This window comes from Bombus affinis, chromosome 8, assembly GCF_024516045.1.
Source record: "Bombus affinis isolate iyBomAffi1 chromosome 8, iyBomAffi1.2, whole genome shotgun sequence".
In the NCBI taxonomy this organism is placed as follows: Eukaryota; Metazoa; Arthropoda; class Insecta; order Hymenoptera; family Apidae; genus Bombus; species Bombus affinis.
The window spans coordinates 10,077,914-10,092,273 of NC_066351.1; the positions used below are offsets into that span (position 1 = coordinate 10,077,914).

The 14,360-nt window shown below is 36.9% G+C and overlaps 3 protein-coding genes across 10 annotated transcripts in view; all 3 read left to right on the forward strand.

The window, feature by feature from the left end:
- The window catches only part of LOC126919335 (uncharacterized), a 292,145-nt gene that overhangs the window by 148,660 nt on the left and 129,125 nt on the right, over positions 1-14,360 (forward strand). The gene's annotated exons all lie outside the window — the stretch shown is intronic.
- LOC126919339 (BMP-binding endothelial regulator protein-like) lies at positions 1,341-12,932 on the forward strand. 2 transcript variants are annotated; one of them, XM_050728413.1, is made up of 7 exons: positions 1,341-1,508; positions 2,479-2,719; positions 3,593-3,702; positions 3,773-3,892; positions 4,139-4,288; positions 4,407-4,466; positions 12,886-12,932. In XM_050728413.1, the coding sequence occupies exons 1-7, from the start codon at positions 1,424-1,426 to the stop codon at positions 12,915-12,917; spliced, it is 798 nt and encodes a 265-aa protein (XP_050584370.1). In that variant the 5' UTR covers positions 1,341-1,423; the 3' UTR covers positions 12,918-12,932. The 2 variants fall into 2 exon arrangements, with proteins under 2 accessions (XP_050584370.1, XP_050584369.1); XM_050728412.1 differs by lacking the exon at positions 12,886-12,932 and adding an exon at positions 5,172-5,522.
- LOC126919338 (uncharacterized) lies at positions 5,930-9,561 on the forward strand. The gene is made up of 7 exons (XM_050728411.1): positions 5,930-6,091; positions 7,077-7,320; positions 7,743-7,852; positions 8,213-8,332; positions 8,600-8,749; positions 8,865-8,930; positions 9,285-9,561. Exons 1-7 carry the CDS (start codon positions 6,007-6,009, stop codon positions 9,482-9,484), a joined length of 975 nt encoding a protein of 324 aa, XP_050584368.1. The 5' UTR covers positions 5,930-6,006; the 3' UTR covers positions 9,485-9,561.

Here is a 14,360-nt window from a genome sequence, read left to right on the forward strand (position 1 = left end):
TGTATTCAAGCTTAATATTGTATTCAAAGCTTAATAATAATTACAATAATTGCGATAGTAAGGCGGATTTTAACTGTATGCCAGTAGTTAGCGTGTTACATGCATTTCGAAACTATACCAGCAGCTAATTTCACTTCGATTTCTGCTGTTGTTGTTTTGTTATTTAAAGTTGCACCAACTGGCGGCCTTGTTACAGACTATTATCTACGTTAAAACAACGCACGTGTACGTCCTCGTTTTTGCTGCGGGTCCTGCTGTACCCTAAGGCTGCTGGCAATGTGCTGTTCTTAAGGCAAGCATGGCATTACATACTCGTATTAATAGCGAAATAATTAATGGATATTAAAGGAAACGCGGAACTATAACTAGCGCTTTTATTCATTTTCATAAAGAAAGATTAAAATTGAAATGTTATTAAACCGTAAAGGTATACGCATAGATTATTAAAGGATAGCAAATTAATAGCCACATAAAGCCGAGCTGCATCATTTTCTCATTTTCGTCTAAAGTTAATCACGTCGTATTAAATATGCGATAATCGCATCAAATTCGGATGGTAAAAGGGGGAGAATAATTAAAGTTGATTTTTACTTTCTCGCCGGGAGGCTGAGTCGCAAAGTTCCACAGGGGGGTTGGCAAGGGAGGAGGGAGCATTATCGGAAATTGCTTAAGAAACTTCTTAATAACAACTTTCTTAGGTATTAACACAAATTATTTTCAACTTTTTAGTATTAGGTTACTTAGCACGAAATCTTTTTAAAGCCTCTATGCGATGTAACGCTTATATCAAGTTCTTCTTAACGTCTGCCAATAAACAAAGTGGAAACAATAGAAAAATTCGAAGCAGATTGGCGAGATCGAAGATCATATCGTGACGTTATTCGAAGCAAAACAGTTATTTCAAATAAACGATCTTCAAAGTGAAGAGAAGTCGATTAGCCGATTCGAAAATCCGATTAATGGAACGTTCCAAAAACTCTGTCAAAAGTTTGTTCAACAATAAGTTTGAAGTATAAAGAGAAGTATCAATGAAGAGATCTTAATAATTTCAAAAGAAATCTGACGCTGATGATTTGAAAATATAACTGAAATCATCGCGGAATCTAAAAGAGATATTAAAATATTGTGTAACGAGAAAAACAACTATAACGTTTCAAACATCGTCTTTTTCTCTGTCATGCTTCTGTCCTATTCTATAGCGATATACGTTCGATGCTTACTGTCTTTATTATTCTGCGCATCACGTTTCTCATTCTCTTCCTGTGTTGGTATTTATACGTTCATCGAGAAGAACACTGACCTACGTAATCCCCACTGCCTTCCACGTTCCGACCTATTCTCGGTATTCGTTCACGGTCAAAAGTATAAAAGACGAGAGACGATAGCGACACGAGAATACACTTGAACAGTTTACGATTTGACGATGGCTGGACGCGGTAATTCACGTTCGGCTGCTCAGAAATGTGCTCTTCTGATGTTCCTTGCCGTCAGTCAGGTAACAGGAGGAGGTAAGAGTTTGGTTTACGCGAAATTGTTTGGTGACGTGCTTGGTATCGATAGTTATCGTTGTGACTTAAGCATAAGATGTATAATTGGTGACATTTTTGGGACCTACGTCGCGCTACTGTGAAATCGTTTATGCTAAACGGTCGAAGATTGTTACGGGACGATTATCGCGAACACGGCGATCAGGACGATTATTCATACCGCAATTTTTTAACTTTAGCTTCAATTTAACTTAAAAATGTATATGGAAGTTACAAGACATTTATTGCAAACGTACATTTTCCTAAGGCCGCAAAGTTATTTACGTAGCCAATTATCCATTACATTAGTAAGCCTATATGTGTGTACATATATTTAGTGAGACCACCTATAGCACTGATCATATGTTCACGGCGATTATTCATATTAACTTGTACACTTTAAATTGTACTTAAGTAAGTAAAAAAATTAAAGTTAAAAATCATATGATCAGTGCTTTAGGCAATTTGGATAATTGGCAATGTAAATACGTTTGCAATAAATGTCTTGTAACTTCCATATACATTTTCAAATTTGTCTGAAACTCTACCAATGTAATAACGATAGACTTACCATGTCTTACCATAGACTTACCTTTGGATAATTGGCAACGTAAATACGTTTGCAATAAATGTCTTGTAACTTCCATATACATTTTCAAATTTGTCTGAAACTCTACTAATCTAATAACGATAGACTTACCATGTCGAGGTTAAACAAAATCATTTACACAACGCACATAATATACTCAGAAGTTATCAAATATCGTCAAACATTATCAAAGTTGTTAGATATTCTCATGAGTCACTGTACGTTCAACGTTGAAGAATTTGAAACGTGAATCGTACTTGAAGCTCGAAGGTCACGTTCTGCTTGTCTCACTGCTCCACCTCCGCAAATCAACGAGTTTCACGCAGTCATTTCACTCACTTTGACCACCTTTCGTTCCCAAAGAGATTTGCGATAAAACCAAGTGTGCTGGTCCACTGAGATACTATGAGGCAATCGGCTGTACTCCCGTCTACGCGAATCCTGGCAATTGTTGTGCGGAATCGTACAACTGCAGTCATCTGGACAATTTGTCACGCGATAAATGTTACGCGAATGGAAACGAATACAGCCTTGGGGAGAAGCTGAAGCCCGAGGACGCTAATCCTTGCGACATTGCTTGTACATGTAGATCTTACCGTGACGTGTAAGTATATTTACGTTGGCTGCCATAATTACGAATGTAGTTAACTTCTGTAACGTTTTGACGAGGTGAACTATCACAGATTCTGTTGAAACATTTCGAGTTATCGGTATATTTTACGACTTGTGAATCTAGAAGTTTAATATTAAGATTCACAATAGGAAAAACCCAAAGCCAGTGAAAATGACAGAGTTTAGACATTGTATAATGACAAGGTTCTTGCGGATGCCGATTTAATAAAAGGAAGGTTTTTTCATATGATTCTTTTACTAAATATATATTAAAATTAAAATTATATAAAATTTATTAAGTATGCTTGAACATGGCTAATTCCAGACTGGACAGGGATAAATAACCGACAGGACGTTAAGCTACATGTGAAAATAAATCGAAAGAGTAGAATAAAATTTTATCGCAAGACACTCTGTCTTTTGAGCAAAATAAATTTTAAAATTTATCATACGCCTATAATTTACATCTGACCATATTCAGGTTCCATTTTCTTAAAAATCTACCTTAAACAGAAATATTATTTGACATTTATTACTTAATTTCCTGTCGATTTTTTACTCAGAGCCAGGTGATAATCAAACAAATTCAAGTATCATATAATTTACAAAATTTCAAACTCGATTTTCTCGAGAACGAAGAGTGACATGCAGAAGCTTTATTCTACATTTTTCTTTCTATTTTGCGACATGTTATTCGGCAGCACCTTGTACAATCTGATATAGTTCAACTTTGCAACCAAAGTCTTTCGTTCCTTCAACGCTAATAAGAGGAAATAGTTTCGGCAAATTTGCCATGTACACTACCATTGTTACGCTTTTAAGGAGCATTAAAGCTATTTAACACGTCGTTTTATTTCGTAAACAGTGCGGACTTCGTATGCGCGGCCGTAGATTGTGCATTTATTGCGCCGAAAGAAAACTGTTTCCTTAGACATGAGCGCGATAAATGTTGTCCAGATACGACACCGACGTGTTGTGAGTAAACAAAGTAAATTAAGATTAAGTTTAGATAATCATATTCTTTAATCGAAATTTGACTATTTAGACGCGAAAGAAGATGAAATAGCGACTTGTGTGGTTGATGGTGTAACTTACCGCGAGGGACAACAATTTAGTTCAATGTCTGATCCGGACCTGAATTGTATCTGCATGCCCGGATATACAGGTACGAAACAATAGTTGACATTTTTACTTGTAAATCCAGATTTAATTCTTATCGTGTAAATTTGATATTTCTTTAATTTTACCTTCTAAACTAGCCTTGTAATCTGTGACAGATTAGAGATTGGAGTGTTGCTACATCGTTTTAATATTAGAATCTCTGCAATTTCGACGAATAGATTAAAACTTCCAACAAAGAAACTGGTTAGAAAATTACCTCTCGAATTTATAAGATAAATTCAACGTTTAGGTGAAGACGTCGAGCCCTTCTGTAAGAAACCGAATCGTGACTATTGCTCCCCTCTGTTCCGAAACGCCGGAAGTATTCATGAGAAATGTGCACCAATGTTCTACGCAGATCAGAACCCACAAAAAGATTGCAGCTATGCTTTTAGATGTCGTAAGTTTAAAAGAGAAATATTATGTACAAATTATTTTTTCTACCGATTAATGTGTACATACGTAGTAACTGGTCCTAAGAAAAGGCTATACTTTATAAAATTATTTCGTTTTCGCAGAAGACACAGGCGACACTGTTATTCATAATCATGCTAAGTCCGCGGATGTTTCTGACGAAGGTACGTGTATTCGTTAAAGTTACAGCCCTATTCGCAACATAGTCCTTTAGATGAAATCCTTGGAAACTCTAATCCATACTAACGTGTAACTTTATTCGCAATTGAATCAATTAACATACTGACAATTAATCTAATATCTTCGAATTATAAGGTCAATATTTTTATGGTATGAACCTGAAAAAGTTTTAAACACCACCATATCTGTAGTTCGGACACCACATAAAATTTAGACGAGGATCTTTCAGACCTACTAACATCAAACTCTTCAGATCGAAATTTAACAGATTTATGGGGACCATAGATATTAGCTACGGTATTCGAAAATTAAAATTTAAATGCTACATTTTTACGTTTTACTTTCGCTTAACTACTTCTCAATACGGGATATTATACATTAATAGAGGCTTTTTCTTAAATCACATAATGAAAATTTTATAAACAAGAAAGTAAAAGTTGTTTTAACGCCATTCTCCAGTGTTGTACCGATAGTTTGTTTTTCTATACCGATGATTAAATTGAGATTAATTTTTACGAAGACGTCGTTTAACTTAACAGCATCTAATAGATAGTTGAGACAAAAATGTATGAATAATTAAAACAATTTCATCGACTAACCTAATATTAATAATTGGGCGATTGATCGGTCAAAGTATGGTGCATGCGTGTAGCAACAAGATAGTTAACAGTGATAATTTGATATTACAGAGCACAAGATTTGTCGATTTGGTAATATGACGATGCACTTAGGCGACGAATTGAGTCAAGGAACCAGCTATAGTTCCAATTGCGTAAAATGCGTGTGCGAGGTGCCTCCAATCCCGACGTGCCGAAGACTTGCGGACAATGATTGTCCGTCGCAATTCGGAGATGTATCGATTTCAGCACCAAACGTGTAACGTCACATGTTCAGGGACGTGAACGGTTACCACCAGTTGTAATAGTAGTACAAATAAAGCTATAATCATCCAGAAATTGTAATCGGAATGCAATTAATAATTCCGAGTTTGAAAAAATGAAAAAATATATAAAATAAATAACCTTGAAATTGAAGAGAAATTCATTAGTCGACGTAAGATTGCCAGACATCGTCAAAAACCCGATTAATACCAGAACCGTATGTAAATCATACAAAGAAATGTCAGTATTATAAAATCCATATTTTCACGAAATGCATCAGTGAAACGCTCTTGATTATTTTCAAAGCACAGCGTTAGCGAGGTCATCGTAGAATCTAATGAAAGTGTTTACGAAACAACCCGAAAGTATGTGACACCGAGGAAGAAGATACTACAATTCACACATCGTGCTTTTCCTCTGTCATCATCTATGACGACGCTTGCAGACTTTACTATTCTACGTATCACGTTTCTCATTCCCCTCTCGTGTCCCTGTTTTCATGTCCATCGTGAAGAACACTAATCAACGGAACCCCTACCTTACTCCGCAGACCGAATTATCCTCGGTGCTCGTTCACGGTCAATAGTATAAAAGAGAGACAATTGCGACACGGGAACACATTTGCACAGTTTGCGATTTGACGATGGTTAGACAGTGTAATTCCAGTTTGATCGTTCAGAAATGTGTTCTTCTGATCACCGTAGTCGTCATTCATGGAACCGGAGGAGGTAGGAAGTTGACTTACGAGAAATTGTTTGACACGATATGCTTGACATCGGTAGTTCTGATCTAATCCGATTCGATGTTTTTCTGTGAGTTACGTTTCCAATAAATATCTTTGATATATCTTTTCAGGTTCGATTCACATTTCTCCAATCTAGTCACGATGGACGTATCGTGTTGCATGTCATACAGAATCATACATATATATAGTTACACACGTGTATATACTCACAGAATGATTTCAAATATTTTCGTGTATTATTTGCCATGGCTTCGTGGGGTGATTCTACGCCTGTATATTGGTAGAGATCTACAAAATTGATTCTGACCTGCATTGGCCAACTATAGAATTCAAGGCTTCTTTTTATTGCATTCTACCCTACCCGTCGTGGGAATCAAATAATTATATATAATCGAAATTATAGGTCGTAAATGAATCGTTCTTTTGGAAAGAAAACTGTTGATAGTTGCAATAGTGTTGTTTGTATATTATAATGGTGAATCCTGGACTATCTAAGTGCCACTACAGATTCCGTTTTCCCTACATAAAACAGCAAGATGTGAGTACCTTAGAAATAAAGCGAGCTGAAACTAAGCTTCGAGGCATCTTTTTCCAAGGTAGCTCGATTGAGTTGCGACCCATGCTTTCATTAAAACTTTCATTCCTCCTGTACATAAGTAAAATACACATGCAATAAAATTAATTTTACCTTGAATTTCAAGGTCAAGGTCAATTTTGTAACTACTACCTTTTACACATCTGCACCGATTCAGAGATGCAGAATTACCTCCCAAAACCATGACAAATAATTTGGTTACGTTCTGTGCGTACACTCACGCCATTCACTCTATAAGAATGAATTCGATACACATGAATCGCACGTGAAACTGAAAGGTTACGTTCTGCTTGTCTTATTGCGTTTCATCTCCGCAACTAAACCAGTTTCCTGGTAATCGTTTCGCTCAAATTGGCCATATTTTGTTCCAAAGAGATCTGCGATAAAAGAAAGTGTCGCGGTCCACTGAGAGTCTATGAGAGCCTCGGTTGTACTCCTGTCTACGCGAAACCCAACGATTGTTGCGCGGAATCCTACGATTGCAGTCACCTGGACAATTTGCCACGGGATAAATGTTACGCTAACGGTCACGAATACAGCATTGGGACGATGCTGAGGAACGAGGACTCTAATCCTTGCGACATAGGTTGTGTATGTAATACGACTCTCGATGGCCTGTAAGTATATTTGCGATGTTAGTCGTAATTACGAATATAGTTAATTTCCGTGATGTTTCATCGGGATAAGTTATGACAAATCCAATTAGAACAGTTCGAGCAATTAAGTATTTGAATATTTTTGCACGTTCGTGGAGGAAGCACGATTCCACTGTGATCTCGTTTAATAAAAGAAATTATAATTAATTAATGTTTGGCATTAAACACTTATTAACAACTTCGTAACTTAACTCAGTTCGAAGTAACTGTGCGTAATCTTTACGTCGTTCGATGTGATTTAATGCGACATAGAAAATCTTTACATAATTGTGTCAATCTGAATGATAGAAATTCATTTGCGCAAATTTATCGTGTATACTGGTACTTTTATGTTTCTAGGGATTATTCAAGCGATATAACACGTCATTTTATTTTGTGAACAGCGCGGCGTTTGTATGTAAACCTGTATATTGTGAACATTTACCGGCGGAAGGAAATTATTACTTCAGATACACACATGATAGTTGCTGTCGGAATGCAACACAGATTTGTCGTAAGTGAATCGGTTAAATTAAGATTAAATGTAGGTGATCTCAGTTTCAACGAATACGTACATCCCAAGTGGAATTTAAATCTTAATTTAATCACTTTTAAGATTATCGCTTTTAATCAAAAGTGTCGCGACAATCAAAAGTGACATAATTCCCCAAGTATCTGTACTTGCTTAATTTGACTGTCTTAAGATACATTTCACTTTGCGCTTATCATCGTTTCGATTAAGAAGAGGAAACTGTCTTCTCTGAATGATTCATTGGTAGCCCAAAATTGCCTATCCCAGAAGTATTCTGCTATTTTATCCCTAACATGAAATCATTTTTTAACAAAACAACGAGAGTTTATATACTTGCTTTAGTCAAAGACGGAGAAGAAAGGCCAACGTGTGAAGTGGACGATAATACTTATTACGATGGAGATCTCTTTGAAACAAAATGCAATCGGGACCTGCGGTGTATCTGTATGCCTGGATACATAGGTATGAAACAAAAAGTAACGTTTTTTCCTCATGTCCCCGAAAAAATTAACCTCGTACAGATTTATGGTTTTAAGTTATACAGCTTTGCATTAACTTTCACACGAAGCTCTCACGTTGTAAATTTATCACTTAGGGAAACTTTGTAATTTCAGAAAACTAGAGAGATTGAAATTTATATGCCTTTAATATCAGAACCACTTCGATCTCCAAGTACAAACAGAACTTGAATCGAAAGCCTTTTAAATAAAGTACAAATTGCTTGTTTAGGCGAAAATGTCGAGCCCTTTTGTAGGAAACGCAATCGCAGGGGTTGTTCCATTCTGTTCGGAAGTCCTTTCCTAGTTCACCGGAAGTGCGCACCTATGTTCGTCCACGGTCAGAATCCACATAGAGATTGCAGCAACTTTTTCAGATGTCGTAAGTTTATAAGAGAAATATCGTCTGTAAATTGTTTCTTTCTACCGATGGAAGTACATATATAGCAACTATGCTGGGGAAAAATGCACCTTATAACGTTACTTCCTTTTCGCAGCGAGCAGAAAGGATATCGTTATTCGTAACTATAGCAACATTGAGTTCGCAAAAGTTGCAAAGGAAGGTACTTACGTGTGTTCGTAAAAGATGCATTCTTACCTGTATTACATAATTCTTCATACATTCTTACCAGTAGTTCCATTTTCTTGTGCTTGCAATTAAATAATTGGCATCGATTTCTAAAGAAGAAACGTTGCTTAACTTAATAGCATGTAATCTGAAAGCACTAATTTAAGAATTAGCTCTTGGCACGCACTAAAAACGACTTTTAATCAGGACCACCTGATAGCTACCAATTATAACAATTTTGTCATCGACTAACCCGATACTTATCATTAGGCAATTTGATCAGTCAGGTAAGGTGCATCTTTGTACAAACAGGATAACTATCGACAGTAATTTCATTGTGATATTACAGAAGGCAAGGTTTGTCGATTTGGTAACATGACAATGCGCATAAACGACGAATTGAGTCGAAGAACCATCCATGATCGCGATTGCATGCAGTGCGTGTGCGAGGTGCCTCCATTCCTGACGTGTCAACGACTTCGGGACGAAAAACGTTGTCAGATACAGTACCAAGATGTAGTGGTCTCGGTATCGAACCATATGATGTAACGTTCTATGTATTGTGACGTAAACAATTATCATCAGTTGTAACAGTGCTACAAATAAAGCTTTAGCTATTGATATAATTCCGTCCAGCAGCGGTCAAGTCCAATTTAATCAGCAAGTTTGATGATTAGTCTTTCGTAGTCGGATGTCACCACAGTGATAGCGTTAAAAATTTGTTTTCAAAGACAGATGGCATGGTAAATATTTGTTAACTCAAACTTGCTTCGACTAGATCGGCTAGTTTGAAAAATACAAAAATATATAACGCGAAGAATTTTTAATTCAGAAAGGAAGTAGAATTAGTTGACAGACGATTGTGGAACATTATCGAAAACCTGATCAATCAAACGATATAAAAATCTTTCATAGAAATATCAATAATATAACTTTGAAGTCTAAAGAAAGCAAATTATTGATTAAATCATGTGCACAAAACGACCCGAACGTATCTGAAATCGAGAGAAGAGATACCTCAAACCAAACGTTGTCCCTTTTTTCTGTTACGATCGTCAACGATATACATATCGCTGTTCCAGTGCACCAATGACGCAACCGTAAAAAAGGTGATTTTTTTAAGAACCAAAGGAAGCCAATTTCATTTAGAAAAGCTCCTAACTAAATGTTTTAGAATGTTGAGATAAATAAAATTGTTTGGAATATTGCGACGTCTAAATTTTCCCGCGTAAAGGACAATGGCTTGCATTTTCAGTTCTCGTATTTTACGCTGGAAGTTTGAAACGATTTTTCCGCCACCTTCTTTAAGAGTTTTCCACTTTGAGACGCGCGCCAAGAAACTTTGAAAAGCTCTCAGTCTGGAGAGAACAGTGGAGCGTGCAGTAATTAGGAAAAAATATCAAGGTCGCGAATACTATAGTAGCTACTATACGCTATCTACTAGTTACTAGTAGATTATCTACTAGTTGCTACTGAACGTAGTAGCATTTTGAAGATTTACCTTTACCTTTTGCCTATCATGTCGGTAAAATAGCACGTGATAGTAATCAAAACGCTAGGCAATTATTGTGCAGGCATTCATGTTTCCCCCTCTCTCATGCATCCCTACCACTGGCGGTAGTTCGACGAGCAAAAAGCTCGAGGGGCGAACAGTTGAGTTCGAGCTACGAATGCGCACAGTTGCGAACGAAGATATCAAAGTGGCAGACTTTTGTTGTCTCTGCGAGTAAGCTTCACGCAATAACGACGTTACTGCGATCTAGGGATGTTGGGAAAATTGTAAAATTTCTACGTACAGTGAAAATATTAATAGTCCGAGACTAGTAAAGAATTTATCTCAAGATCTGCGAATTTCCATTTTTACGTCATTATTGCATTGGAAGTTTGCATACGATGCTTCCAGATTTTAGTATTTTACGTTATACGCATCACGTTTCTCGTTCCCCTCCTGCGCTCGTTTTTCTATGTCCATCGAGAAAAACACAGACCTAGAGAATCTCCACCTCCTTCCAGGATTCGAATATCCTCGGTATTCGTTCGTGATCGATAAGGTAAAAGAGTCAAAGAGAGATAGTTGTCTAACTGCGACACGGGAAAGCACCTGCGTGGTTTGCAATTTAACGATGGCTAGACACGGTAATTCTCGTTTCGTCGTTCAGAAACGTATTCTTCTGACGTTCCTGGTCGTCGTTCATGTAACAAGAGGTAAGAGGATGGTCTACGAGAAATTATTTGCTGACGTGTTTGACACCGCTAATTACGAGTTAATCACTACTCATAATAGTATGGATTAAGTGAAAGATCTAACAAGTTCAACTATACTTCTGTGAGTTACGTTTGCTATAAATATCTTCCTTTACATGTACATGTTTTCAAATTTGATTCACACTCTGCTAGTTTAATCACGTATCATCGTTAATCATATCACGACACTAAATCATTTGCACATAATACATATATTCACAGAACGTTTTAAATATTTTCGTCGCCCACCGCGCATAATACACACACCCTTCAACGTACAAAAATGAAATCGAAACGTAGTGTCGTACGTGAAACTCGAAGGTTACGTTCTGTCCGTCCCCTTTTGCTTGTTTTCCACCTCCACAAATCGACGAGTTTCGTGTCATCGTCTCAGTCGCTTTGGCCGAGTTCTGTTCCAAAGAGATCTGCGATAAAACAGAGCGTAGCGGTCCACTGAGGGTCTACGACTCTCCTCGGCTGTGTACACCTATCTACGTGAATTCCAACGATTGTTGTGTGCAGGCATACATCTGTAGTCACCTGAACAATTTATCACGCCATAAATGTTACTCGAACGACTACGAACACAGCATTAGTAAGACGCTGAGACCCCAGGACTCTGATTCTTGACGCAGGTTGTAAATGTGGTAAATCCTTCAATGGTTTGTAAGTGTATTTGCGTTGCTAGTCGTAATAGCGAATAACGTTAGCTTCTCTGATGTTTTGGCGAGACGAATTATGACAGAGTGAATAAAACAGTTCGGGTGATCAACCATTGGAATATTTTCAGCACAAGTCGTTGGGGTATGATTATACGATGACCTCGTTTGCCTTCAAGGAAAGAAATTATAGTTAATTACCGTTTGACAGTGAACGTGTAGTAATAGCTTAACAATCTAACTATGGCCGAACTAACTTTATGTAACCTTTACATTTGATATAATTTAATTATGTATAGGAAATCTTTACACAATTGTGTCGATCTTAACAATAGAAAATAGTTTCCACAGATTTATCGTGTATTCTTTCATTTTGAATTTCTTAGGGCGTATCGAAACAACATAACCGATATATTATTTTCTGAGCAATGCTGCCTTTTCACGTAAACCTGTAGATTGTGGACTTTCTTCGCTGAAAGAAAATTGTTTCTTCAAATATGTACATGGTAGTTGCTGTACATGGAGACGCTATTGTCTCGAGCGAATTAGTTAAATTAAGATCAAATCCACAAAGTAATTGCTCCTGTGGTTTCAAATGTCGTACGTTTCTAAGAGAGATATCGTCTAGAAATTATTTCTTCTTACGTAACAACTACTCCGGCAAAAAGATGTACTTTATAAAGTTACCTTTATTTCGCAGAAAGCACAACCGATATTGTTATTCATAACTGTGGCAACGCTGAGTCCGCAGAAGTTTCAGAGGAAGGTACTTACGCGTGTTCGTTACAAAAGCATTTTAACTTTTTACCAGTAGTTGCTTTTTCTCTAAATGCAATTCAATCGGGGTCAGCTCTCAAAGCAAATGTTTAACTTCGCTAATGAAAGGGGTTTTAATCAGTATGATCATCAGCTATCTATCAAACTGCCAATCAAATCAAATATAGTTTGGTAATTAAAGCAATTTTATCGACTAACCTAATATTACCTAATCATTATGCAATCGATCAGTCAGTAATGATCGACGGTAATTTCATCGTGATATTACAGAGCACAAGATTTGTCGATTTGTAACACGGTGATGCACTTAGGCAACGGGTTGTGTCAGAACACATTCAATTGCGTGAAATGCTTGTGCGAGCTACCTCCATTCCCGACGTGCCAGACTTCCGAGCAACGAACGCGGTATAAATCAGTACGCAAGTGTACAAGCTTCGTCTATGAACCAGTAATGTACACAATTATCGTCAGATGTAATGTAGTTCCACAAATAAGGCTGTACTATCTGAAATATTTCAGCCCGAAAGTATAATACTTGAGTCTACTTAATTATCAAATTAAATTTTAGAATTCCTATGAAAATGTTGAGCGTAGCGTCTGTATTAAGTTTCTTATCTAGCACGTATCTCAATTTATTACCTCGCTTAATTCTGTGAATTAAAACAAGAACTTTAGGCAAGTTAAAATAAGAAAACCCTGGTAATCCTATAGTAACTGATTTACGTCAACCGAGCAGCGTGTAACTGTGAAATCTTTAACATAACAGTAACCGCTAATGAATTATAAGTCGAAGCGACTATAAATAAATAAATAAGAAGAAGAAGAAAGTTTCTCTAGAATTTTATCTCCGAATGAAGAAAACTTGAAAACGATATGAAAATATTTGTAGACTTCTATTCGCTCTTGAAAATTTCTACCTTAAGATATAAAATATCGGGACCTTTGTCGCGTTGAAAGAAGCACCGTTGAGGCTTAGATATAGCCATCGATGATGCGAGCGATGATAACACCGATCGAAAGTTTCGACGATATCGTTTTCACGAAATTGCTCCACGCTCGCCGTAAGATCTCGTAAGTTTGCCGGAAGTGGTGTATGGCGCGTAAGGACGTGTGACCAAAATGCCGGAAGAAGTGAAGCTATAAGGGAGCGAAAGTTGCTGGCTACGCCATCGTTGTCACGTTAGGTCGATCGAATTTATGTTAGTTGGTCCCGAGTATTATGAGCATCGGTTCGATTACCAACGTAGTCGATATGTATGTATATCACGAACCGTGGCAAAGTAACATTTCCAAGTCATGCTATTATCCTTGTTGTTGCTTGTTCAGCAACATTGTCCACGCGACGTTCGTGATAAAATTTATTATTGACGATAACTAGACCAAGTTTCTTTGTTGGATAATGCAAAATAATATGAAAATTATTTCATGTGCCGCTTTTGTTATAATATATCGGTAATGGATATGGGCGATGGTAAAAGTTTCCGGCCGAGTTATAATTCTGTTTCAGTTGAAATTATGTATTAATCAAACTTTTTTAGCAAGCAATTTAACTTCTTGCAAGTTTCAGCTCAGCTATTAGATACATGACAAATTTTTCCATGAAAACAGCACATGATGCGCGTCGACCAGGAAAAAATTCTATGCACTTGCTAACGCATTGAAACGATACGTTTCTTAAAATATTTCTGTAAATGTTCTTATAAGCATTTACGTATCGAATGTGTAAGAAGTATCGGACACTTATG

Bases quoted from the DNA above. Each gene is read 5' to 3' on its own strand.
- LOC126919339 (XM_050728412.1), top strand. From the start codon at position 1,424: ATGGCTGGACGCGGTAATTCACGTTCGGCTGCTCAGAAATGTGCTCTT. The intron at 1,509-2,478 runs GTAAGAGTTTGG...TCGTTCCCAAAG, and splicing joins CAGTCAGGTAACAGGAGGAG to AGATTTGCGATAAAACCAAG. The intron at 3,703-3,772 runs GTGAGTAAACAA...TTGACTATTTAG, and splicing joins AGATACGACACCGACGTGTT to ACGCGAAAGAAGATGAAATA.
- LOC126919338 (XM_050728411.1), top strand. From the start codon at position 6,007: ATGGTTAGACAGTGTAATTCCAGTTTGATCGTTCAGAAATGTGTTCTT. The intron at 7,321-7,742 runs GTAAGTATATTT...TTTTGTGAACAG, and splicing joins AATACGACTCTCGATGGCCT to CGCGGCGTTTGTATGTAAAC. The intron at 8,931-9,284 runs GTACTTACGTGT...GTGATATTACAG, and splicing joins CGCAAAAGTTGCAAAGGAAG to AAGGCAAGGTTTGTCGATTT.